Source organism: Choristoneura fumiferana, chromosome 18 (genome assembly GCF_025370935.1).
Source record: "Choristoneura fumiferana chromosome 18, NRCan_CFum_1, whole genome shotgun sequence".
Lineage (NCBI taxonomy): Eukaryota > Metazoa > Arthropoda > Insecta > Lepidoptera > Tortricidae > Choristoneura > Choristoneura fumiferana.
In genome coordinates this window covers 6,856,593-6,880,075 of record NC_133489.1, presented here as the reverse complement: position 1 = coordinate 6,880,075, position 23,483 = coordinate 6,856,593, and the positions used below count along the sequence as shown (strand labels likewise).

General features: G+C 39.6%; 1 protein-coding gene across 3 annotated transcripts; it reads right to left on the bottom strand.

Annotated features, from left to right (window-relative positions):
* Positions 1-1,142: 1,142 nt before the first annotated feature.
* Positions 1,143-22,479, bottom strand: LOC141438372 (prolyl endopeptidase). Of its 3 annotated transcripts, none has more exons than XM_074102227.1 (16): positions 22,320-22,479; positions 17,698-17,793; positions 14,854-15,077; positions 13,575-13,762; positions 12,600-12,682; positions 11,019-11,161; positions 8,678-8,837; positions 7,942-8,061; positions 7,335-7,415; positions 6,571-6,756; positions 5,949-6,062; positions 5,224-5,372; positions 4,315-4,527; positions 2,997-3,136; positions 2,019-2,209; positions 1,143-1,365 (listed from the first exon to the last, which is right to left on the bottom strand). In XM_074102227.1, exons 1-16 carry the CDS (start codon positions 22,467-22,469, stop codon positions 1,300-1,302), a joined length of 2,304 nt encoding a protein of 767 aa, XP_073958328.1. In that variant the 5' UTR covers positions 22,470-22,479; the 3' UTR covers positions 1,143-1,299. The 3 variants fall into 3 exon arrangements, with proteins under 3 accessions (XP_073958328.1, XP_073958329.1, XP_073958330.1); XM_074102228.1 differs by lacking the exon at positions 22,320-22,479 and adding an exon at positions 21,310-21,473; XM_074102229.1 differs by lacking the exon at positions 22,320-22,479 and adding an exon at positions 19,454-19,518.
* Between the last annotated feature and the right edge of the window lie 1,004 nt (positions 22,480-23,483).

The window sequence follows — 23,483 nt, the reverse complement described above, 5'->3', positions numbered from 1 at the left end:
TTTGCCATTCATTGGGGTATAATTCCCCAAACGTCGACGTTAGTGTTTTCAGATTATCCGATCCGATATCGGTATCGGGTAATCCTCTTTCCCACCGGAGATGTGCGAGGATGTGTTGCGCGGAATTTGTTGTCCTCATTTAAGGTAAACGTCCGAGTGCTCGACACGCTAATGCCCAATAGACGACACCCTGCTGTCATCTCTGTTGACGCCAGCTTTTATTTTTAAATGTGTATGTTGTTGAGCAACGCCATCTAACGAGCCGAGCGCTGCTAAGGTTATAATTCCCGCGCGCCGCCGGCGCGAAAACATTGTCAAAACTGTTTCCCTTATTTCTAAAAAATGGAATGCACGAGCTGTTTCCTGCTCCTATCCTATTCCCTCACAACCTCGGCGTATACGCGCGAAAGAGATGGCTATCTACGCCCTCAATCGGAAGTGGCCGATATCCTTTGGATCGGGAAGACGAAGGAAGATGGCGCTTTGACAACAGACAGTCAAGCCATCGCCGCCGGCGTCGCTTCGCCAAAATCAGTAAAAATTGACATTGTTCTGATAATAGAGAGCTCTCGCAACATAAATTGTGCACGTGCAGTGAATGTGTATTGAAGAAGTGGAATTGTCCTGCCTGAGCGAACCAGGACTCCGGACCCAGCCCATCACTCTGCCCTCCTAACCTAATCAAATTATTAGGCACTTATCTCGCAAAAGGTAAATTTTTCCTTTAAATTGCTTATAAACTTACAGTCCACCCAACTCCTTTTAAATGCAATGGCAGCTCCATTAATCTCTATTGCTAATGACAAGATGAAAGATGCCAACTATTGGGACAGTGACGAGCACTCGTACGTTTACCTGTAGTGGAAACAGGTGAGCGGAGCTATTTTATTGGTTCATGAAAAACATTCCTCGCACATCTCTATTATAGTGGAAACGCCACTATTCATGTTCAAAGGTCTCAACAACTCTTTATGTTTAGGCGCTGATCAGTGCCAAAATGAAGGCTATCTTTTTGTATTTTTTTAAATCAGCAGAAATAAGCACAAATTCGTGCTTATAAAAAACAGATGAGACTAGAATTCAGTACTTTTTTTAGTTCCGCATACGAGGGTTACGTCGAAGTGAGCAAATAAAACACGCTCTGAATGTAAAAATAAAAACAAGGTTTTATTAATTAAAAAAATAGCAGCAATGCGTAACAATATCACCAGTCTCTTAGCCGTGGCCGAGGTATTCGGGTGCGGTGGTCGCTTGTTATATACATAATACTAGTCAGACATCATACTACTACGATGGCGCTCACTTCACAAACTTCAGTCCGAGGGCTTGGGTCATGAAGCACAGTATATCCGTGTGCTCGTCAATCTGGAAGTAACAAGACATTACGTTTAATAACCTAATTAGAAATTATGGTTCTAAATGAAAGTATTAGGACTCTTAGAAACTCCAGCAAATTTCTTGAACGACGTTGAGTGGGAAGCGAATTTTAAGAGCGTTTTCAGATTATCCGAATGTATGAAATACCTGTCTTTGAGATTACCCGATCTGATGTCGGATCATATTTCATACGTTTTACTTGCCCCGATATCGTATCGGCGTCCAATATCGATATCGGATCGGATAATCTGAAAACGCCCTTAGGTCTCAGGTGATACATGTACCATCATCAGCTAAATAAGTGGTATATCAATTTTTAAACAAGTTCCTATTAAATGAATATGTCGTTAAAGTCGAACTTTCAAGTTGACAGACACGTCTATTGACATTATTGTTTTATGACATGCAAACGATTATCAACTTTAGGATGGTAGATCACATTATTTGGCTGATGGTACATGTATAACAGAAGTATGAAGATTTGAAATTCAAGATGAGACAGAGAGAAATACTTGCGTGTGACATTACACGCATAGCGCCATACCTACTGCATAGAGAAAATCTTTGTACTGCAGCACCGCTGCACCGTGCAAAATGGAAACGTGGTCATATGCCGTTTAGGACTTAATTGAGTGACTCACGATCTTAGCAGTGGGCTTGCCGGTGCCGTGTCCCGCCTTGGTGTCGACGCGCGCGAGCAGCGGCCGCGTCTGTGGCGGCGCGGCGCCCGCGGCGTGCTGCAGCGCCGCCACGAACTTGAGCGAGTGCAGCGGCACCACGCGGTCGTCGTGGTCAGCCGTCAGCACCAGCGTCGCCGGGTACTGCGGCGAGCCTGCACAACACAAACACTTATTAACCCGGGCCTTTTCCAGGCCCCGCTAACTAAGATACGCTACTAAAAAATGATTCACAGTTTTATATTATTTACCTATGAGGGATTAATTTAAAAACAATATTTTTAACAGCTTTAATTGATTTTGTACCATATTTTAAATTTAGCAAGGTCAAATATTTGTGTACATTTATGTGGTCGCTTTATGCACTATGCCTGGAAAAGGGTTTTTATTAATCTCAAATATTTCAGCAAATAGTCCGGATACTTTGATTGAACAGTAAACATTATCGGAAACGGTGTTAAAGCATCAAGTTAAAAGATAGGAAATACGGATAAATGTGGTATTGATTTCATCTAGTAGCCTAGCGAGTGATTTTGCAATTTTAACCCTTAATAAGGCTCCATTTATTGGAGCATACTACCACAGAATCAAAAGCAGCTATCGAATACAAACCTGACAAATGATATTTTTAAAGCTAGTAGTATTTTCAATAATTACAATGGATATTGTAACTTATAACTAATAAAATAAGGTTGAATTTCCAAGTCAATGCATGTGGTCGCTTAATCGCCTCTACCTTTTTAACGCTTTCACTGCCACCTGACTTAACTGACCACAGGTGCCACCGACGCACATGTGCGTTCAAAATGTATGAATAATTATGACAGCGGCACTGGGGGGGAAGTTCCAAAAACGCATATATGCGTCGGTGGCAGTGAATGCGTTAAGGGTTAAAATTGGGTTAGTTAAAATTTCGTTCTAAAATAGTCCCGCATTACTGACCTTCCTTGGGGGTATATATGTTGTGCAGCGGCGAGTAAGCGAGCAGATTGCGGAACTGGTCCGCGTCGTCGGCACTGCCATAGTCCGACACCCACGCGTGCCCGATCGTGAACTTGTGGAACCGCAACATGTCAAGAACACTGCAAATATCAAGTATACATTGATTCAGACGTTGCAATGAGGGCTATCGTTTTTTGTCTCACTAGATGGCGCACTGTTGCGTGAGGTTTTTAAGTGTGGCTTTCAAAGTCTGTTATTACGGGCGTGAAAACAAAGTTTAGATGAAAATCATATTTAATACACCTTAAAACCGTACCATAAAAATATCGAGCATGCCACAGTGTTGCATAGTCCCCGTTTTGTTCGGAAAAAAAGGAGGACAAAGGTTTCCGAAAGACAAAACTGTCTCAAAACACAGACATTCATTGCCCCGGAACGCATATCTGCCATAATTAATTTCAGATATTGCAAAATATTCACAAAATTATTCTAATTATAAATAAACCCGCGTAGCTCACCCAAAAACTATGAGATTTGACATTTCGGAGACCTCACGCTACACTAGCGCCTCTAGTGGCGAATTCATACGCGATAGCCCTCATTAACTACACAATTTTACATTGCTTCTCCGTTACAAAAGCGCAAGGTTCGTAGCAGATAATCAAGTTAAAATAGTATAGTACATAACGTTTAATTGTCATTTTTACAATTGTAAATTGCTAATATTAAATTATATTATAACGGATAACTCACGTCTTAAACCGGGTTTAGCTCGACATGTTTCGGGCTATTTCGTAGCCCTTCTTCTCAGGAGCTCTCATGTTCAAAATTGTAAATTGCTAATAAACAAATTTCCCAAAATATTCCAAATAAATCCATACTTTAATATTATAAATGCGAAAGTGTGTGTGTGTTTGTGTGTATGTTTGTCCGTCTTTCACGCCGTAACGGAGCTACGGATCGACGTGATTTTTGGCATAGAGATAGTTTATGGGCCAAAGAGTGACATAGGCTACTTTTTATCCCGGAAAAATGCAAAGTTCCCGAGGGAACGAAGCCGCGGGCAATATCTAGTTTTATATAAAGCAAAAACAAGTTAGCGGGTCAACTGGCAGAATACCTATGAGAATTTAGTAAAATTTTGTAATTTTAATGCAGTCAGATTTAATGCTTCATGGGTGAGAACCAAAAAGTTGCACAACCTTAACGCAGGTAGTTAGAATTACTATTATAAATTAAATAATAGTAATTTAATCTACCTGCGTTAAGGTGCGAAACTTGATTGAAAATATTTTTTTTAAACAAAGTTTAAACCAACCCGACTTGAACTATGGCAGCCCCGTAAAGATCAGGTCGTTGATTGGCGCAGGCGGCGACCAGCAGGCCGCCGTTCGAGCCTCCCTGGATGGTGATCAGGTCCGGCCGCGTGTAGTTCTCCTTTATTAGGTATTCGGCGGCCGCTTGGAAGTCGTCGAACACGTTTTGCTTGTTGAGCAGACGGCCGGCGTTGTGCCACCGCTCGCCGTACTCGCTGGGAACAATAATTGAAATTGGTATTGAACATACGGAACTGGAAATGGGATAAACTGAGGGTTTATAGTTGTTTTTGTTTTATTTGAATTTGCTTCAAAATTACTGGAAGTCTTGAACAACTTTTCATTCTCCTTATAACTTTCATAAAGAGTGAATGTTGGACATTAGTTTAAGTCAATATTTTTAGTCCAAACTTGATATGTATAATGTCAACGTCTCGACATCGCAAACTGTACGACACGGGCGTCGCTTACTTCCTTATCACCGTGCACACTAAGTTTGGTAGTGCCAGATACACAGTTCTTGTCAAAAGCGCAGGCGAATCCTTACTAATATTATAAACGCAAAAGTAACTTCGTCTGTCTGTTATCTCTTAACCCGTTGAACAGTCTTTATGAAATTTGGCACGGAGATAGTTCGAGACTCTGGGAAGGACATAGGACAATTTTATCCCGGAATATTGCATAGTTCCCGCGGGATTTGCTTGGTGTTGCAGTCGATGTGTGTTCCTGCGTGAATTCGTCAGAACCCGTGGGCCAAAGTTATTAGACTATATTCCAATATTGTATTAGTTGGTACTGTCAACAGCATCAATATCTGACACAATAAAGCATCTTTTAACATATGATACTAATCTATTTTTAGGGCCGGTATGACGCGTCAGATATTTTAGCCTCGGCAGATATTAATGTACCCGCCGCCGCGTATGTTGGGGATGGCGACGACGCCGCCGAAGTGCTGCATGAAGACGAGCCGCGTCACGCTGAAGCTGGGCTGGATGTTGATGTTGAAGCCGCCGTACCCGTACACCAGCGCCGGGTTGGAGCCGTCGCGCGGCAGACCCTGCACACAAACGGTCATCATCAAAGCCCATTTCATCTCATCATCACCATCATATCAGCCGTAAGACGTCCACTGTTCGACATAGGCCTTCCCCATAAATGTCCAGTTGCTTTTGTTAGATGCGGCCTGCATCCACCGTGAACCCACGGCTTTTAACCAGATCATCGTCCATCTCGCTGGTGAACGTCCTACGCCGCGCTTGTTGATCCGCGGTCTCTATTCGAGAACTTCGAAAAGCCCCAACGGCCATCCGTGCTCCGTGCTATATGGCAGTCTTTCTCCCGTCTTTCATTCACTCTAGCTCTTCATTCCATTATCTTATTCTATTAATCGTTCATCAAATCACTCATTCTTACAGCTATGCGATGGCGTAGAGTAGTGGGGGCGAGTTGGTTGTACATAAATATTATTTTACATTTTCTTTATTTTCATAGTTATTATTACAGCCACAGGAGTCCAGCGTGGTATTACAAGTCACGAATACTACCGTTGCAATGTGGTCGACACGTCCAGGTAAATATCAGCAATTGTAACAGAAGTTCTGGCTGTAATAAAAACTACTATAATTGTATATACCTTCTTAGATACGATGAACATAGGAACTTTAGTGCCGTCTTTGCTGGAGTAGAATATCTGTTTGGCCTCATATTGGGACGCGTCGAATCCTTTCACTTCTACTTCTCTGAACACCTGCAACCAAACATCAACAAAAATAAACAAAAAAGACCAATATCTAAAATCAAACACAAAAACAACTTTAATAAATCTGGGTACTAAATTAAAAAAAGCAATATGTCAATTTTGTTGACGTGTTGTGTTGATATGAGGTAGGGTAAAGTCACCTATGAACAGAGTTTATTTATAGTATAAGGTGTCAATTACTGGCCATCTTATACTAAAATGGATTTTGGTTATCTATAAATAGAATTCATTTTTAGTATAAGGCGGCCAAAGTCAGTCAAAATATCTTTATTCAGTTTAGGCACAAGCACTTATGAATTAAAAAAAAAATACAAACGGTTCTGAAAAACCTCTGTTGAGAAGAATCCGGCAAGAAACTCAACGAGGTATATTTTTTTTTAACAGATTTACAATATTTTTAAGCCAGTTATTAAATTTGTTGATTTGCCCTACGTGATTTCTTCAAAGTAGTGAGAACATATTATAGCAATAACTACGCAGATACAAGTATACATACGGTAGGCGTAAAAGGTTTCTTAGTGAAGTCAACATGGTAGATGACTCCGGGCGTGAGGAACGACATGAAGTGGTAGAATATCTCGCGCTGCTCCTTCTTGCCGGAGAAGCCCACGACGGAGCCCACGTCCAGGTCGAAGGTCTGCATCAGGGCGCCGGACGCCATGCTGTGCAGTTGCAGAACGCTCTAGAACGGTTTATAGTAGATTGTATAACAAGAGCATAAAACGAGCCATTTTAACCGAAACGATCATATAGTCGCGTGGAAATATTAGAGTTTAATACTCGAGTTTTACACTCTGATTTTCACTTCGATTGCGAGGAAATTAAATTAGCAACAGCGGAAACAATGGCACACTTACTAGGTACCTTTTATTTGTCATGCATTGCTATATACTCGTACATATATTTATTTATATTATTTCGTTTTGTTGATTTATCAATATAAATTAGGAATGATAAAAAATATATATATAAAATTTTGCTTGTGGACATGGGCACCTGATTGCCTTGGTCTTAGATGAATATTTCATTTATGCACTAGAGCTTAAAAATCATTTTATGTCTTCTAGATTCAGCATAAATATGAAGTTTACGAGCATTTCCAATACCAAGTAAACTTTAACTAAGCATAGTGGTTTAACCTTATAGCCTCGCAGGCCGAGAATCATAGGTTCAAACTCAAACCCAAGTCGAGGAACCCACGATCCAAACCCAAACCCTCCCATTCTGACTGTTGGTTAAAAATATCTGTAACAGACGTACCTTTACATCTCTGACGTAGTGAATGACTAGTTTGTCGTTGTCGACCGCGGATGCCCAGTCCAACACGTCGCTGGGGTGTTCCTGAAAATAAAAACGAATATTGTTAAAAAAACTTTCAAAGTTGAAGAAGGTTTAAGCTTGACGTCGGGGTTGGTTGACTCTTGTTTTTTCAGAACATTGTAATTTTTTACAATTTTACCTACCGAAACTTATTAAAATATTAGCTCTTTTCTTAACTGTACTTGCATTGTCATTCAAATTACATATTCGTATTTAGTTTTTATTCGCTCCGGTCACAATAATAGTTGACAAAAGTTCAATGTTCAATATTAAATACGAGTAGGTATGTAGATACATACTTACCAGCAACTTCAACCGCGCACAATGCAAATTTGCGGTGAGATTTGTCATGCCATTCACCGAATAAAGTCAAAAGCCGGCAATAGATCACACAAAATCATCGAATATTCAAATTTTCAAAACTTTAAATTGTAAGTTTCACTTTTCTAATTTCAGATATAACAAAATTGGTAGTGATTTATGCGTGGAAAGATAACAGACAGCGATACTTTCTCATTTATAACATTAGTAATGTTGAATAGCTCACAGGTATGAGGGTCTCCCAGTTTTCTTCGGCGGGGTTGTGCAGATCTATTTTGATGAGGCGGTAGTTGGGAGCGTTCTTGTTCGTGCGGAAAATGCACACCGACCCTTCGTTCGTGATGTACTGTAATGAAAAAAAAAACAGTTTTGTTAGAAAAATTGCGAACACGTTTTCATCATCATCTATAAGCTGTAGGACGTCCACTGTTGGACATAAGCCTCCCCCATAGACCATCAGTTGCTTCGGTTGGCAGTGATTGTGAATCCGCGACTTAAACCAGGTCATCCGTCAATTATGTTGGGGGACGTCCTATGCCGCGCTTACACGTTTGACAACACGTTTTAGGCATATTTGAAATGACTGGTTTTAATGATTGTATGGGTTAAAAAAATGCCCAAATAAATACATTTAAATTACTATTATTAACCCTTTTCCAGGCATATTGAATATAGCGACCACATAAATGTACACAAATATTCGACCTTGCTAAATTTACAATACGGTACAATATATGAATTGAAGTCGTTAAAATGTGATTCGTTTTTAAATAATCCCTCATAGGTAAACAATATAAAACTATGATTCATTTTGTAGCAGCATATCTAAATTACAAGGGCCTGGAAAAGAATTAAAAGAAGACGCAATGATCATTGTTTTTTTATGAATTAAAATTATTTATTTAAGTTTTCTTAGTTGTGTTGAATTTTGACAAATAATTATATTCTTTCTATCTTCATACCTCGTAATCGGCCTCGAATTTGAAGACGAGCTGCGTGAGCGGCAGCTTTCCGTTGATCTCTGCTTGCTTGCTGAGGTCCGCAAAGAACAGCAGGTTGTCGCGGCAGTCCTTGACGGGGGACACTATAAGGTAGCGTCCGCAATCCGTCACCTCCGCGCCGCTGGAACACGCACGCGTCTATACAGCCAGTTGTAAATCCATCGTGGCAAGGCGAGAACTCGATAACGCCATATTTAAGCAGCGTTTCCACCAGAGATGTGCGAGGATGTTTTGCGAGAAATATCTTTTTCATTATCAGCTGTTTCAGCCAAAGATGTGCCGTGCGAGGATGTAAATGAAGCGTTTCTATTGGTTAATAAAAAAACACATCCCTCGCATTGGTAGAAACACTGCTTTAGACTCGAGTGTTCCTTATGTTCACAATAGGAACGGATTATTCACTACTAGAGTTCTAGGCTTCACACGCGTAAACTATTCGATCTGGTAGTTATAATTGAAATTCCGGGATTAAAAAAAAAACCTCTGGGAATTCTCGAAATTTATATCGTGGTCTTCATTGAAGTTGTGTTAAGAACAACTGTCTACAATTTGAAGACATAAACCCAGCGGTTGAAATTTCAAGATTTTATCCCTATCCTGTGCGAATATCGGGATAAAAAGTAGCCCAAGTGTTATTCCAGACGTCCAGCTTAAGCCCAAAGGTTGTTGTTTCAAAATTGTATCCCTATCCTGTGGGAATATGGGAATTAAAAGAAGCCTATGTTTTATTCCAGATGTAGAACAATCTACATACCAAATTTCATCCAAATCTGTCCAGCCGTTTCAGCGTGAAGGAGTAACAAACATACTCACTCACAAATTTTCGCATTTATAATATAAGTAGAAAGTAGAATAGGATAGGATATCTAGTAGTACAGTATGTAATTATAGTTAAAAACAAGTAACGTTTTTGTAAACTAGTGTTTAAGATGAATTACGCCTAACTAAACAACAGAAGCTACTTCGCAGCTAGTCTGTTCAAAGTGTCAACCTACAAAGCATGACAACTATGTACTAGCAATATGAATAGTACTACTGGTAGGTAATTAACCTACTTCCGTTGGTCGTCGCCTAGCATGTGAGTTCGCAACTCTTTTCTGAAAGTTAAACAACTTATTAATAAATAATCGAGAACGTTTAAACACTTGGTTAACACTTTGAACAAACGTCAGGATCGAACTTGAATGAATAAACTTGCTACACCGCAACCGTACGTGCAAGACAGCTCCGTCTGTGCGACACACATTTTATCGTCTTAATGCAAAATACCTTCCATATATATTAAACAACAAATCATTTATCATTGGCTTCTGGTTCTCAGGAATGCTATAGATTTGATTAGTTAAAAAGCAAAAAAAATCGGTTCATTTACCCTTAAACTTGTTAGAAATACCCTAATCAAAATATTATCGTCATCATCATTTCAGCCTATAAGTATACGTCCCACTGCTGGGCACAGGCCTCCTCTCAGAATGAGAGGGCTCAACATATACTTTCATGTGTTTTCAGAGGCCAGGGACAGGTAGTATAAGAGTTCATTTTCAAAGGTAGAATGCCCGAGCACGACCCGCCCCGCGCCCGCTGTCAGCATCATGTTGCTCATATACAGCCACGTAAATAGGCCCGCCGCACTCCCACCCGCTGTCATACTGGGGGGCCACTACTAAATTTAAAAATCGAAGTTCGTATCGTACCGTCCCTCTCACTCTCGTATTAATTTATATAAGCGTCTGCGGGGCGGCAAGATACAGTACCCGGCGATAAAGATTGCACATCGGTCTTCGGAAGAAGACAATTGGCTGTTCACAACGATTTCCGAACACTGGCGACGTCTATCAATCATTGTATTTATTAAGTGACGTTTTATATCAAATAAATACTGCACCTTTATGGATTTAATTAGTTGACGTCAAATGAATGCCATGTAAACTTCGGATATCTATAGAGAGCTGTTGCAATTACTAGAAAAAGGATAGTTCCCTCTTTTTCTAAAGATGCCATCGTGCATGTTAAAGTTTTGGTGGGTTTCAACAACTCTTTATTATATATTTTCATCTAAATGCGTCCGTACTCTATTGCACCTGTACAACGTCACATAAGTAGTGTGTGACAACACTCTACGAAGCCGAAATTAGCCGAGTCTCTTTCCAAAGACCGATGTGCAATCTTTATGGCCGGGTACTGTACGAAGTCCGCATTTTGCACTTCGTAAGGGCCCCGTGTATGTTTTGCGCTTAAGTGTTAGACAATTAGGCCTCAGATAGTGGGCATGGTCGCTACGCTGTAGTAGGACTGTACTCACATCCTCCAGAGAGGCTCCTCGGGGAACTCGACAACTATGACGTCGTCGGCCTGCGGCGAGCCTAGCCTGTGGTAGCACAGTTTCTGGTCGCGGTTCACTTCTGTCTCCGAGCCGTCTGTCTTGCCAGTCTGTTCAGGGTATCTCTGTCGACAAAAATATTACAATTCTAGTTTGATATACCTACAACCTACTAGCGTCGCTATCATCTCTTAGCCGTATTCGGCTACAGCGACTATTTCCTAACGCTGAGAACGTCGCTGAGGTACTCTCAGATGGCTGACGTATCCGATTTTAGCCCCAAATGTGCGGCCATACTCTCCACAAGCCAATAACCTTCCGACATAATTATACTGGATAGCTGCAGGTGGCCTAGCTTTCAACTCATCGCGTTTAGCGTCCAGTTCGCAACGGCGACTAGTCTTAGCGTCGCTATAATGCTCTGGGGCTGGGGTTGATTATTGAATTTTAGTATAGTTCGTGTTCAACGTACAAATTTAGGTATTTTAACTTTTGGTTGTTTTAAGCATATGTCGTTTTGTCATGAATGTGATTTTTAAGTTTAGGTATTATGAGACTAAGGTATTTTGAATTTCAGCCATATTAAGATTCTGGTGTTATAAGAAAACAAAATTAGGCATTCTGCAATTTAGGTATTTTGAGAAAAATAAAATTTGAGATGTGGGAATATTGATAAAAAGGTAAAATGCAATTTAGAAGTTATAAGCCCAATGCCACCTATCGACCCCGCCTCTCCCAGCCGCTCGTATAGTTTCTAACTCTACTCGCTTCTCGTTCATCGTCGGCAGTGGGACACGTGGCTAAGACGCAGTGTTAACCTGGCAGGACAAGCAACGAACACAGAAAACGCTTGCAGGTCATTCATCATCCCAGCCTATATATATACATCCCACTGCTGGGCACAGGCCTCCTCTCAGAACAAGAGGGCTTGGGCCATAGTTCCCACGCGGGCCCAGTGCGAATTGGGAACTTCGCACGCACCATTGAATCGCTACGCTGGTTCGTGCAGGTTTCCTCACGATGTTTCCCTTCACCGCAAACTCGTGGTAAATTTAAAATGTAATTCCGCACATGAATTTCGTTAAACTCAGAGGTGCGAGCCACCACGGCTTTTTCATGGACTATAGGTATTTTGCTAGAGTCATAAGTGATTATCGGTAAATTATTACACACCAGTTTAAAAAAGTATATTTATTTTCCTACTTCTCTTTTAAGCCAAGTTCAAACCATCTGGCTACATTTCTGCGAATGATCTTGTATCTTGTATTGCAGGTCATTATTTGAGTATTTTTTATTTATTTTCGTTGAAACATTTTTGTTAACATGGTAGAAGCTTCTGTTACAGTTTCCATGTTATCTTGTAGAAGTACAGTACGTCTACAAAATAATCTAAAATTTCATCGAATTCCACAACTAATTCATAAAAAATTGTGACCCGTGCCGCAATCGCGAGTAGTCGTGGCGTAAGCCCGTTTCCGACGAGGATAAGCTGCCGCGAGGCGAGCGGATATAATTTGCGTTATCGTATCATAAGGTAAAGTAGTTGTACCGTGAGATGCTTACAGAGTAGAATAATCCCTTGTTGTCCTTGCTCCATGACATTGACGCAAACTTCACTTTTTCTAGTACTTCTGGGTAGTCTTCTCCTGTGAACAATATTTAAAATATTTGCTATTAAATAACGTGATTACAGTAGGTACTTTAATTTAATTTCTTATGGCCATAATTATGCTGAGAAAAATTAATCATTTTTAGCGTTAAGCACGGTTAGTAATGTATGAAAGGAACTTTATGGTTATGTAAACCTTATACCTGGTTATAACCAGGCCCTTAGGGTCTCCCCTTACCAATTGATACGGAATCGGCTATAGCCGATCAAAAAACGCTTTATGATCACGCAATAAGAGCTAAAAAGAAGTAGCTAGACTCGGCCAACGCGAAATGATGTGTATCTATAGGAAAACGTCTTTTTCGCACTTGTTGTGTCGATTCCACGTCGATAGGTGTGGGGAGACCCTTGGTAGCGATAAAAATTCTACCTGAAATGCGGGTAAATATACCAAAACCCCAGAAAACCGCGACAATTCTAGATAGTAACACAGTTAAAAACTTGTTTATGAACCTTCGTAACCCGAACAGAGACAACGCCGTGCCGGAAAGTGAGGGCCTACGCTAGCCGACGCGGTTTGCACGGTGCGGATGGACGCCTATTGAAAAATAGTATGATCAGCGCTAACTGCACCTGATTTTACCTGCGCCCGCTCCGTGCACCCGCGCCAGCTAGCGTAGGCCCAGCAGGATTACTACGAAACTCGAAGTTCGTGTCGTGCGGTCCCTCTGACACTTATACTATTTAACACGAGAGCGAGAGGGACCGCACGACACGAACTTCGAGTTTCGTAGTTGCCCTGCAGGCACTACGAATTGAAAATACGAACTTCGTGTCTTACCGTCCCGCTGACGTTAATATTATTTAATACGAGAGCGAGTGATTTGTGAGCCCTCCTGACCGTGCCACGCCGGACAGCGGTAACGCACCTGTGGCCACATCCCGCATGTGTATCGTGATCCAGTCTGACCCACTCGCCGAGAGTCCGTACGCGAACGTCGCGCCGTCTTCCGTGAACCGCGAGCCGGACAGAGCCACCGTGCCGTCCTCGGACAAAGTGTTGGGGTCCAGAAACACTCGGGGTTCACCGTCCAAGCTGTCTTGTACGTAGAGGACACTGCCAAGTAAAGGTGCGGATGAGGAACTGAACAATGCGTCATTAGGAAGGGTGAACCAGTATCAGTTCCTCATCATCATATCAGCTGTAAGAGTCTACTGTTGGACATAAATAGGCCAGTATCAATTGGCCGGCTAATATTTCCATCAGATCGTTGATCGTACTTGTCTCTACGCTCTGGACAAAAACTGAAACCCCGATAGAATTTCTTCTTAGGAATGTTCTAATATTATAAATTATTTGATTAGATGTATATTAATAATTTATAAAATAATAAAAAAAACAAATAAAATGAATGTGTGCTCTGGAGTATTATATTTAGTGCCATCCACGAAGACGCGTGATTTTGACAAAATAAGACATTAATGACATTGTAATAAGAACCACCGCACGCGTCATCGTGAATGACTCTACCTATACATGGTATAGTAGTCCTTCCTCAGTTAACATAGATTAAAAATACCCTAATCAACACGTTCTACTTATTTATCTTAGTATCCTCTATACTAGAGACACGTTGCATTTAAAAAACCTCATCTGGACTACATTAGTCAAATTGAGTACCAGAAAACATTTACACTAAACTTATTTTTAATAATTTTATATCCATAAAAACTTCGAACGCTCAGCCTTCGTGTTGAAATAGGATCCCATTTCAAGTTGATTGATCTATCTACACAAAAAATATAAAAACATGTTTGCCGATAAAATGCCAAATCAAATCACCGTAAATCATCAATGCAAGATACTTCAGTCAATTCCATCCATCACGCATTTTAGCGTCTGCACTATTGGATATTATGTTTCGGCCCGTCACGACTGTCCGAGAATCGTGCATTCATCTACCATCAATTCAAATTTTATTTTTTGTAACACAACTGAGGAAAATATAAAATAAATGATTTTCAAGCTGGCGGTACCTATATAAAGAAAATCCACATATAGCCTCGTGACATTGATTCAATGCATGGCCAAATAGGCTGAGTAATGGTCAAGACGTGAGGTCGAATGGTGACCATACGTGGCAAATAAAATCGTATATGAGCAACACAACTATGAAACACATGAAAGTAAAACTTAGTTAAACTTACTTTTGATTCTGTAGTCCAGTATTTTTGTAGAAGAAATATCTATCCCCTCGTCTGAAGGGGCAGGAGTACTTAGGGTAGTTCCATAATTCCGTGAGTCGCGCGTTAACATCTGCCTTGACGGGACACGCGTCTAGGTATGGCCGCGTTATCTTATTCTCTGCCTCTATGAACTCTTTGGTTTCGTTTGAATCTGGGTCTTCCAGCCAGCGGTAGGGGTCGTGGATCTGCGGATTTGGACCGAATATATCTTTTGAACGCAAACAATGCCTCTGCACACCGCGTTTTCTTTCCATTGAGCACCTACAACTCGCGTGCATATCGCGTTAGTAACGAGACAAAAGCGCGTCGACGTTGCGTTTAAAATTGCGGTGTGCAAAGGCGCTTAAGAATTCTGTGTCCACAACGCCAACAACCCATAGTTGTTTGGACTACAACTGTGTGTGCTTCAAGTTCAAATCGCTCTTGGTATTATAATTACATGAGGTCATGAGACGACATGAGGTCCGCGGCTTTCGTATGCTTGACGCTGCAAGGGTTAAGATACTGGCGTACATGGAGTCTCTATGGCTAACTATAGATCTGTGTGGCAGCTGTATGCCACTGAGGTACTTAGCTGTCTTCAGTGGCTTAGACCTTTATAGATATAGGTTGAATTTGTCATTATTCATCTCATCATCATCATCAAAGAACAACATCATCAACATCTGGACATTTTACGTGATTTTATGTGATTTTTTTGAATATTTAAATCGCCGTCCGTGAAATAACAGTTAATAAAGCTTTTTATAATAGACTACAGTCAGCGAACCGGATCGGACGTAGTGAGCGAAAACGACGTGACAAAGATTTAAAAAAATCTACACGAGTTTATTATTCGTAGACAAGAGACTTTAATGCTTTAATTTGATGTTTATTAGAGCATGAAGAGCGAATAAAAACAGGTACACAAATTATATTTCTCTCTGCATTCTGAAATGTGGAACCTTTACACTCCCAAGTCAGAACAATTATGTGATCATTGTGATCAACATATGCAATTTGTTAATTTGATCTGTGAAGATAATGTAAGTGTTTTAAATTACGAAATTTTAATGTATCTCCACATGTAATTGCAGGTTTTCCATTAAAAATGAAAACGTTGGGTTGAACCTGAACCTAGCTAGTGGTTTGACCTATGTGTGGCCTGTCAAGCAGAGCACCGTGGGAAACTGAATCATATGCCAGGGTGGAACCTTTGTGCTCTAATGTCCTGTTGACATCCCATACTTTTGTAAAGCAAATCATAGTGAAATTGATCATTAAAAGGCCTATTCCCCAACCAGTTCTGGGCCCGCGTGTGAACAACAGCCCAAGTTCTCACATTCTTAGGGGTCTGTGACCATAACAGCAAAAATTAGCCATAACAGTAAAAGTTTATACGTGATATTATCGATTTGTTCACTTGTCGACATAGTTATGGAAACAGCCAAATTGAGTAGCATAGCAATGGCACGAAAGAATGAACGTGACAAGAATTCACAATGGGATGTAGTGAGATATAGTAGCAGTTTGAAGTATCGATTAGGCTATACTATACTTACATGGATGGATATAACTTTGCTGGTCAGTAAATCTGCACCTGAGGCACTGAATGAACTAGTGTGGATTGAATTTGGACTTTGTATGTACCTACATACAGCAGGTTTCCAACTTTGCTAGACGATATAGGTAGAAAGCTAATCGATACATCGATTTGAAATAGATGAATGTGAGAACTAAGGCATGGTTAAAAATTTAACGATTATGTTTTTGTGAATTTTGCTTACGAATGTAAACCGGCTTTGGTCCGGGAAATCAAACCGGTCAGCTTTTTGTTCGACTGTGAAGCCGTGACTTTAGTAAGCTTTTTTGTTTTTTATTGTTGCTCGACAGCGATACTGCCTGCTGATAGGTAAAATGATTTATTTAACGAGCTTGGATTGGACTAAACTCTTTCTTACGAGTTTCTTGCCTTCGCCTTTCAAATGATTTTTAATAGCTTTTAGATTTTACTATAACGATCGTAACGAAACAGTTCGCAACTAGACACATCGTTCGACTCATTTTTCTAAAATTCTTCAAAAATCGGTTAGTGTAAGTGAAATAGTAGTTTCTAAATCAAAAATCGTAGACGGCAGCTTCATGATATCTTCAAATATAGATTTTTTACATCGCATAAGGGGAATAAAAGTAAGATAATTCTCATGTTTACATTAACACGTTTTTGGCAAGCTAATTCCTATTTAGGAATCACCATTGTTTCCTTTCAACACTGAATAATTTATGAAAACATTAAACAAACCGATCTTGCATTTGCACAGCTTGGAATTATCATGCAATGATACTAATCAAAATCAGAAACAGCTGCATCGTTTGATTTAATCTAAAAAAGTCGTAATGGAACATGCAGCAAACGAAAACTTTAAACATGTTAAAGCAGTAACATAACATGCAAATTTCGATACGCTTCAAGTTCGATAAAACTTGGATAAATTAAATAAATATAAATTGGCAGGTCGGCGCATTATTTGAATATCTTATTGTGTGTCAGGTGTATCATCCTGTCCTCACCAGTACTATCTAGTATCTGTATGGCCGGAAAAACACCGGTGTGGAGACAAGTGAATATATTAAAGCATAACTAGGTAATATACTACAGAGAAATATTCTTGACCCATCGTAGTCGCAGTTGTCAAGCAATGCATGTGACTTCCACAGTGAATCATGATTCAGTTCGTTCGAATGTAAATTTACGCGTCGTGTCTTAGGGTACCTCAAGTTTCTCGTCAGTTAGAACCCATATATTGGCTGTTAGGTCCACCGTACCTTAGTGCCGTGGTAGTCATCGACGACGCTCTCGTTCCGCCGCGCCTCCGGGTAGACGAACGCCATGCTGAGCGAGGAGGCACGTGCGTGCGCGCACTGAAACAATATCACCGATACCAACAAGCCATAGTACACACGCATCTTGCCCGGGCAACCGCGGCCAACTGCCCGCGGCGCCAACATCAATACCATTTATATTCGGATATCGACAACGCACCGATGGCCCACTATCCTTGCTGAGCGGTACGATTCGCGCTGTCAGGTCCATGATGGAGTATTGTTTTGCTTTTTACTGTTTGTTAACTGCCAGTATGGTTTAGCAAGGAGGTTCCAATTGTGAAGTATCTATTGTTTGTGGCTTTGTAAATAGGTTTTTTATTAGTGGAACCTTCATGTTAACCATAATTTCAAAGTTATATTATAAACTAACATTTACCAGCGGCTTCGCTTGCGTGAATCACTTAATGTGACAAATCAATTTAATCTGTAAAATCTAACTGTTTAAAAAATAACCGGTTGAGATTTCGGCATGTTTATTCCAGATATCTAGCCATCTAGCAGTAGCGCGGACATTTTCATTAGTCGAGTCGGCGAGAGGGAGGCTTGTCCCGCTTACGCTTCTAAGTTAGGCACAGTCACCAGACCCTATATCTGACACAAAAAAACGTGTATAAATATCTGTTACGATACGACTCTATTTTTAGGCCCGGTAGGACGTGTCAGTTATGTATATTGCATGCTCCGAGATTATACAGGTGAGTATTTAATCCATGTCTTCGGATAAAACGGTACTGTGTCATTATTATTTACAGCGATAATGAACAGACTCAAGTAATTACTGGTGTCGACGTACGACTTTACCTAATACAACAAACTGACAGTAGCTTCAAGCATATAAACATCCCGATTTTCTGTTATAGAAAAAAATTCAGCAGCGTTGCACCGTAACAACTTCATTCCCACTGGGTTGGCAAAATTTTTACCTGGCGTCGATTACGTTAAGTATTTACCCCCTTATTCATAAAACTTAACAAGACTATGTTAACTAACTTATGCTTTGTTCCTTTCTAACAAATACAAATGTCGAAGTGACAGATAAGGACAAACGAATTTTAGCGGCATTTTAACTAAAATAGGTTTGATTGTCGTTTATGAATAAGGGGGTTAGTGTTTACCATACTTGAACCATATTGTGTTGCATCCGAAGACATGATATACGCTCCGAAGACAGACACGCTCACGCTTCTCTCACTCTCCGGGCACCTAGCCATCATCAATCATCATGATCATGATATCATATAAAACGTAGGACGTCCACTGTTGGACATAGGCCTCCGCCATACCATACTCAAACCTACCTAGCGTCCTAGTCTAACGAAATTAATCACTCCAAGCTATTGATAAACGTACAAATCACAATGATAATCTGAAAATAGTAAAGGTTTCTTACTATCCATCCCATCTACTTAGTAGTAAGCTAAATCGTATATTATTCTGTCTCGATCTTACGCTTATGCCTTACGCGTCCTGACAGGGCAGATTCGCAGGGAAGCGTTTATTTATAAAGCTTTGAAATAAAAGCTTATGTTAGTGCAGCAGTATTACATGAACGTATTTGAAAGGAAATTATCACATCTATCGAGTAAAGGGTCAACCAAATCTAATTCATTTTGTTTTAAAGAAAGTGCCGTATTAATACGTAACCCACACTGCGAGTGGCCCAACACAAACTTGGTCGGTTGAAACAGTCACTTACCCAAGTTATTTATTTAGCAATATTAACGATTGTCCATGCAATTAACTGGAGTAGCGAAACGACAGCCGCGGTACAATGTAGAGTGACACTATACGATACTTTGCGACAGCGCTATCGGCTCTCACAAGCATGAGATAACTCTTTAGGTATCGCCTTTGCTCGCATATTGCGCAAACTAAACGTTTAATTTATTTGCCAAATGGATTTAATAGCTTCTGTTGACGTAGGAATTATTTACATTGTTTTACGCCTTGGTGTAAAGCCAATTTTCTGACATCAATCTTACGCTGCGGAACACTAACTGGACAAAAGCAGTCAGATTACTCTGTGCTGTTTCCTTTTGATGATCATCATCATTATCAACTTCTTAGCCCTCCTAGCCTATATACGTCCCACTGCTGCGCACAGGCCTCCTGTCAGAATAAGAGGTGAGTTTCCTTTTCAGTCGCGGAAAATCGTTGCGCGGGAAATATGTAAACAGCCACGAAACCGAGATGTTTAGGAAGAACTTTAGGCGAGCGTTTTTGTAATAGATTTTGTGTGTTGCCAAGATGGACGAAATAAGATTAAGGAAATAGCTCCTAGTGACCTTCTGCATACAAGCAGACAAGTCGCCACTCCCAGCGCGCATCAATTTCACCCCTTTTATTCATCTTAGGAAAATGTCAGGATAGATTGTTCGCCGAGAATTGTCAAAAATATAAAATCAGGGGTTATTTACTCACAATACAAATGTAGGTCGCTAGCTACTTTTACGAATAAAAAAACAATCGTTAATGTTTACTAACTGTATAAAACAGAAAACGACACGCGAATATAGATAGCACACTCGAAGCGCAATCCAGAACAAAATGACAATATAGCCGCCCTGTCCGCTCGCACGTTTGACAAGAACTGAGTGCCCGGTACCGCGAAACTTAGTGAGCGCGGTGATAAGCGACACTCGTTATATAGATTGCGATAATTTAACGACTGTCGCTAGTCCGAGACATTATCATATACCATACCACCTACCTACACCTACCTACATAATATGTAAAAGCTTGATATCTCAAAAACCGCTCAACCGATTTTGATGAAAAATTTCTAAGAACCATCGCTAGAAAACCTGATTTCGAATGAAAAAAAAATCGCATTCAGATCGGTCAACCCGTTAAAGAGCTACGGTGCCACAGAGAGACACACAGACACACATAGCGGTCAAACTTATAACATCCCTCTTTCTGCGTTGGGGTTGAAAACTATCAAATTTCGGTGAATAGACTAGGCTGTAGTTTGTCTGAAACTGCTGCATCACTGTAAATTTTGTCATAATTAGTAAGGAGTGTACATTTCAAAGATATATATTTTGAATTAAATAGTAAGGAACCAGATCCCTGTAAAAACTATATATAATAACAATAGCATAAATGTTTCTATACCCACATAATTGTTGTATTTTACATTATTTTTGATTATAATGGTTAAGTGAAATGTAATTTTGAAAAAATTCCGTTCAGTTTCTTACAGCGCATTCTTTTTGGCACTGACGGTCTTACTGAAATTGCTGGTAGTATAAAAAAGTGATTACATGTTATTTTCAAAGAGCCTTTTGCGGTTTACTTACAGAAAAAGCTTCTCTTCTTTTTATGCATGCATATACATATTACATGTATGTTCCCAGTGAGGGATAACAGGATCACACCATCATCATCATCATATACATATTAGCGGACTTTGAAGCCCCATGAAGTAAGGGGTGTTGAGAAGTTTTTATATACAGTGGATTTAAAATATTAAAATAAACAATAATAAATAAAAAAATACATGACACAGATGTCAAATACAGTCAGAACATAGATAAACATCTATCTTACCTCTTCGTATGTCCAGTGCCAATCATTTTCAAGGATATTGGTTAGACCTAATGTAAAAAGGCAGTATATTTTTGCTAATACATCACTTATTACATGACTGCATAACATTATGCTATCCAGTAGTTCATAATTTGATCACTCTTTATTTATATAATAATGACAATTACTCCCTCAAATTTCTGGTCTCTAAAAGAAAACGGAACCAAACAAACATTCCAAATTGAAAAGCTTGACAGCAAAAAATACAGTTTTCCTGTGGTTAATACAAGGATAATTCACTATTTTTCTTTACACACACACATGTATTATGATAATATCAATAAAATGTCAAACTCACAAACTGGAGAATTAATTTACCTATTGTTTGCTGCTGATGGAAATATGGGTCTGATTTAATACTTTATGCACTGTTTTTTTTTTCTTGTATACAACACATTAAATATCATTTAATATGAAACAATTGATCTTAAAACTTAATACTACTATCAATTTAGAATGTTTGCTGTGAATTCTAGTTCAATAATAAATGGATATAAGTAACTTACAATAATTAATAATTTATTGATATTCTTAGGTTATCACTAAGTTATGATAACATGGGTATTTGCTGTATATTATTTTCATGGAATGTTGAAATGCTTGGAAGAGGGTGATCTCACAGTGTAAATTAAACTTGGAATACTTCGTATTAACATTAATCTCTTCCATATATAAATTAAAATAACTTCTCTTATTTATTTCCGAAAAAAAAAGAATGAAACAGTAGCAGTTGGTTAGATAATGAAACAGGTATCTGGTTATACAAGTTAAACTGATTTTTTGAGTAGGTGTACTTTAAAAATAGGTTATAATAGCCAATTGGAGTCCGTAATAGGTCCTGAATGGTTCGTCCTTATCACGACACCCACAGTAACAATATAATCGTTGCTTGAACGTACACAATTCAAATCTCCAATTAGCTGTCACATATTGGAATCAGGTTAGAAGATGTAAACAATGTAAAAACTTACGTGTATATTGTGAAAAGTTGAAGGTTTGGATGTAGATCTCCGGGGCAGCACCAAACTCCGTCGGTTATTAGTAAATACCGGAGAAATTGGTAAAATCCGGCGATGATAAGCAAAAAAGCGTCGCACAGACTGGCGAAAGCGAAGTGACATCGCTGCGACGGTGTTGCTGCTTGTTAAAAATTTGACGTTTCTGGAACAGTGTTAGAGATATTTTTTTTCACACCAAATGGGCCTGCTCCTAATAATCTAGAACAGTAAAAAAGGGGCGTGGCCCACACACAGCGCGCCGAGCGGAACGCAAGACGGACTTTCGTACCGACAGATAATAATATCGGGTAGATTTCATAACTTTACATGGTCTGATATTATATATCTACATTCTACATCATATTATAGACAAGTCGAACTGTTGGGCTCTATTGTTAACCCTTTTCCAGGCTCCGCGAATTAAGATGTGCTACCACCTTTGAGTATTTATCTAGATAAATACTCTAGATTAGATTCTAGATAAATACTCAAAGGCTACCACAAAATAAATCATAGTTTTATGTTGTTTACCGAACAGAATAATATTTTTAACGAATTCAAATGATTTTGTACCATATTGTATAAAGTCAAAGTCAAAATATCTTACTACCTAAGGTCGAATATTGAAAACAAACCTGAACAGGGATTCGCGCTGTCATCGTTCATCCACCATTACCTCTCATATTTCGTTTTCTAGATTTTTTTTACCGTACAACGGCAAAACCTACTAGACACTGGCAAAATTGTCCTCCAATGGACAGAGCCATATTTTTCTAAAAAACCAACCAACCAAGGTCGAATATTTGTTTACATTTATGTGGTTGCTATATGCACTATGCCTGGAAAAGGGTTAAACCTACTTGCCATCATCTGTATCGTCGCGTCTGTCCAAGAGGAGATTTAGAGACCAAAACCAAGCTTTTTGTCAGTCGGCGAAATCGGTCCTTGATACAGCCAATAAATAATAAACGCGACTTGTGGCATCTAGTCTTGTAAATACAACTTTAATTTAACTTGGAAACTTACCCAGCAAATAAGTTAGCTGAACCCCACACTTTCTAAAGATATATAACTTACAGGCATCGGAGAAAAAAGTAATTACAATTAGAGCTTTAACTTTGACTGTAACCTTACTAG